Source organism: Triplophysa rosa, unplaced genomic scaffold (genome assembly GCF_024868665.1).
Source record: "Triplophysa rosa unplaced genomic scaffold, Trosa_1v2 scaffold204_ERROPOS660750+, whole genome shotgun sequence".
Classification (NCBI taxonomy): Eukaryota; Metazoa; Chordata; class Actinopteri; order Cypriniformes; family Nemacheilidae; genus Triplophysa; species Triplophysa rosa.
Genome location: NW_026634222.1, coordinates 88783 through 93048, shown reverse-complemented (window position 1 = coordinate 93048; position 4266 = coordinate 88783). Strand labels below are relative to the sequence as shown.

The following is a 4266-nucleotide window of genomic DNA, read 5'->3' as shown; positions in this document are numbered from 1 at the left end:
TATATCAGTACAGCAAGAAAAAAGTATGTGTAATAAATAAAAAGAGAATTAACAAGTATAAAATTAGGAAATAATTAACAATAAAAGTAACATTTTCACAGTTTATAAGCAGGCAGTAATGTGATAACGTGTCTGTGTGTACAGTGAAGTGTCCATGAATTCATGTTTCCACATTATTCTCAATTGTGTAGCTAGACTACATTTAACACTCGAACTTTGTGTATCGTTTTAATAATCGTAGACAACACCACACGCTTTTGAAATATGAGCAAAACATGTTTAAGGAATTGTAAGGTTGTTGTAAAATATCGAGTGCTGTTTTTACTGCTGTGCGTGAACCATGACAACCGTTGAACGTTAATGAAATATTTCAAATGAACCACAACCGCACCGGTTTGCTTCAGATGGGCTGTTCTGCAACCCCAGATTGCTTTTCCGTCGATTGTTGTCTGAAAGGAAACGTGCCAATGAGAGCAGCTCTGGAGAAATAATGATCCGCTGTATTTATACTACCAACTCAAATATAACATCACCAAAGCAATTGCTCGTTTGTGATCGCGTCGCGTCGGGGTGGGACGCATAGCATAGGGCGCGTTGTTGAGACAATTTATACAATTGGCTCCGCCCGCCCGCGCGCGCCGAAGCGCTGAACTTTCCTCAGTGCGCGAGTAACGGAGCGGCGTCCGGCAGCAGTGGATAATAATGGCGAACATCAAACTTATATCAATGCTGCTGTTCTTAGCGGTGAGTAAAACAACATAACCGCCCTCACCAATAACATGTCAACGTCGCGTTTCTATGCGTAGCGTCTAAACTTTTAATAAGAATACGCCTTTTACACTACTTTAGCAGCGCGCGCTCGTGTTTGTTTGAGGATAAAAGTTCATTTATGACGTGTGGTGTGTGTCTCAGAACAAAACGAGTTTGTCGTGTTAATCGGCACAGTTTCCTGGCATATTACAGTACGTGCGTAACTTTCAGTGTTCGTGTGAGAGCAATGGTGGTCATTCACACACAGACCACAGATGTGTGATGGTCAGGGAGGGGCGCGTGAGCTTCACTTGAAATTCCTGACTGGATGAAGACATGAAGTAATGCTCAGTGGGGTCAGAAGTTTACACTGGCCTTACAGTCTTAATGATTATGTAAATATTCAAATTAGCTAGTGTTGCCCTGAATAAGCTATTTCACACATATTTTACCTTTAGTAAACAATAAAGAATAATAGGCCTACCTTTGGACATCAGCTTGTCTTAAAACGAAGTCCAGTTAACATTGCACAGTATTAAGAATCAACTTTTCAATTTGGTAACTTGCTAAATTCAGTTATTATTGTGTGTTGTGGACTGAAGAGTTTGGTTCCAAAATGAGATAACTCCGTTTTTTATTGTGCATTCCAATTCATATCAATCAAACTGCAGTTGTTTTGTTTTGATTTAAGCCACAATAACTTAAAAAATACAGCAAACTAACACAATAAAACATTATAAAAATATCATAACATAATAAAAACCATGATTTTTGAATAGTTTAAAAACAGAGTTATCTCGTTTTGGAAGCACTGTAGGTCTACACATCCAACACATCCATTGTGTAAAGTATCTTATTCAGGGCAGCACTAAACTTCAATTTTCATGATTCCTCTATTTGGCATATTCTGCAAGGTGTATATGTCATCTAGAGGTCTGTATATACATTAGAAATCAGTTATCATCATTACACACGTGTCTTTGTGTTTGTGGAGATATCGGAGGCTCGGCCATCTGCAGGACTACAGCCGAAAATACGACAGAAGAGAGAATGGATTGTTCCACCCCGCAAACTGAAGGAGAATGTCAATTACATGGATTTGGAATACATTGCCAAAGTAAGATCTTCACGACACTTTACTTGTGCCGGCCTTCTGTCTGCAGTGATGAGAGCCGTACCATTTTAATGCAAAATGATGTTGTGATGATTGAACAGAAGCATGAAAATAAATGGGCTAAACAGCTTTTGTTAATGCCAGGATTAAACGGTGGAGTTGTGTTGGCCTATTTTGATAACAGATGCATTTTAGGATCTGCCCACCTACACTGTGATTCCTGGCTACGCCAGTGCTTTATGTGACGGGTGTAATGGCTGGAATACACTACAAGACTTTTAAAATCTGAACAGATTGTTTTAAACTAGACATCACACACTTGCAGACTTTTTGAAAGTTTCAGATAGAAACACACTAACTGAGGAAATCTGCAGACTGGCGCAGACTTTCTGCAACAAGTCCAGACTGAAAATCTTGTAGTGTATTTAAGCCTTAAGAATGAGTGTGTGTGTGTGTGTGTGTGTGTGTGTGTGTGTGTGTGTGTGTGTGTTGTGTGTGTGTGTGTGTTGTGTGTGTGCGCGTGCGCTGGTGTGTGTGTGTGTGTGTGTGTGTGTGTGTGTGTGTGTGTGTTTGTGAAGATAGCTTGATCTCATTGTGCTGTGTCTATCACACTGGAAATCAGCCATTGCTTCCTTGATCTTTGAAATGAATTGAAATAAAACCTCGATACATGACATGGCCTCATTCTGCAGACTGTGAGAGGACAAGATCTAAATGTTTGTGGAATGAGATGTTCCTTTATAATGAATGTTTTCAGATCCGCTCCGATGAGGAGACCAGGACCACTATAAGGTACTCTCTGACTGGACCCGGGGCTGATCAACCCCCCTTCAGATTGTTCTCGGTGGGAAGTGAAAACGGCTTGGTGAAGATCCACGGAGTGTTAGACAGAGAGAAAATGCCCACCTACCACGTGAGCATCTGTTACGCCCTGCCATAAACATTTACAGCATGGCTGTCAGTCCTCCCCTGACTAATCTATGATATCGAGTTGGTGTGAAGAACTCAAGGTCCAACACGTTAAAAACAGGTTTTGAAATGAAATGAATAGCTTCAAACAGAGCACGCTTAACATCATGCAGGCACTGTTGGTGTCTGTAGAGCTTATACACTCAGTGACTACACGTGTACCCCCGCTTATACATCAGAACTGGGTCAAAAATCCAATGTAAATGACGTACGACGGGCTGGCTTGAGGATGATTTTCAGACAAATTCCTTGGAGTGGCACACATAAAAGAGCTGCCAATAACCTGCCAGTCACAGTATAGACTGTTTCAAACTCGATTAATCTCCTGATAATGTTGATCATGTATATGAAAAAGTGCAGAATAAGATCAAATCATGGAATTAATTCGAGCGAGAGCAAAAAGTTTTGCAAAGAAGCGCAATGTTTCTCGGGTAACGCAAAAGCTTTAAAATTCCCTTATTTATGAAATAAATAAAAAATGATAGACAATGATGCTTTATTTATTTAACAAAAATATAATTTGATGTTTTTAGTAGTCTAGTCTAAAAATCAGGGGACCCCCAAGTTGAATATTTCATGCCATATGGGAGGTCTGGGACCCCCCAGCCTCCCCCCTCAATTCGAAGACTGGTTTTTTAGCAAATACTGTGGAGAAGAGCATCACAGCCAACCTGAGGATCGGGTGTGTCTCCTCATGACCACAGCATATCCATCTTTAAATAGACATTCCATGGAGCACACATCATCTCACGCCATTCCAGTAACAAGTTCAGTCCCCGTGAATGACCTCCACAATCCCCAGATCTCAGTCCACCTTGTGATGTGGTGGAACGGGACATTCGCATCCTCTATGTGGAGATGACACATCTGCAGCAACTGTGCGATGTTGTCATGTTAGCATCGAGACTCTTCTCATGGCACCTCTCGTCTCGGGACAAAGAAACATGAGGAGTTTTTAGGGAGGCGTACTCAATGAAGTGGTCACTGAGCGTATAAAGGCTATGAAGGGGGATTGGTGCAAGAGGAAATAAACCTTTAGAAAATGGCATGGCAGGAAGGCCAGCAGTAATGAAGAATTTGAATGTGAAATGTTTGATGCCTTTCCTGTATTCCAGCTTCGAGGAGTGGCCAAGTTTTTGAACGGCAGTTATGCTGAGAAAGATATTGACCTGAGGATAGTGGTGCTTGATGAGAATGATTGTGCTCCTGTGTTTACTACTCAGACGAGTGGAGCCGTTCATGAGCGGACTGCAAGAGGTACTGGCAATATTCATCGTAACGCCTGCTAGAGAAATGACAGAAACAAATGTGTCTAGACCAGATTTACATTATATGCACAAAGAAGCAAAAAATGTTTTTGACAAATTGATCTGATTAGAATTATGACAGATGCTATAAGGTTGAAGTATCTCTGTCTCTTTTCACGTTCATGC

At 41.0% G+C, this 4266-nt stretch overlaps 1 protein-coding gene across 1 annotated transcript; it reads left to right on the top strand.

The window, feature by feature from the left end:
• Window positions 1–384: 384 nt before the first annotated feature.
• Window positions 385–4266, top strand: LOC130549982 (desmoglein-2-like protein). Its single transcript, XM_057327312.1, has 4 exons — window positions 385–744; window positions 1745–1867; window positions 2622–2777; window positions 3949–4266. Exons 1-4 carry the CDS (start codon window positions 703–705, stop codon window positions 4120–4122), a joined length of 495 nt encoding a protein of 164 aa, XP_057183295.1. The 5' UTR covers window positions 385–702; the 3' UTR covers window positions 4123–4266.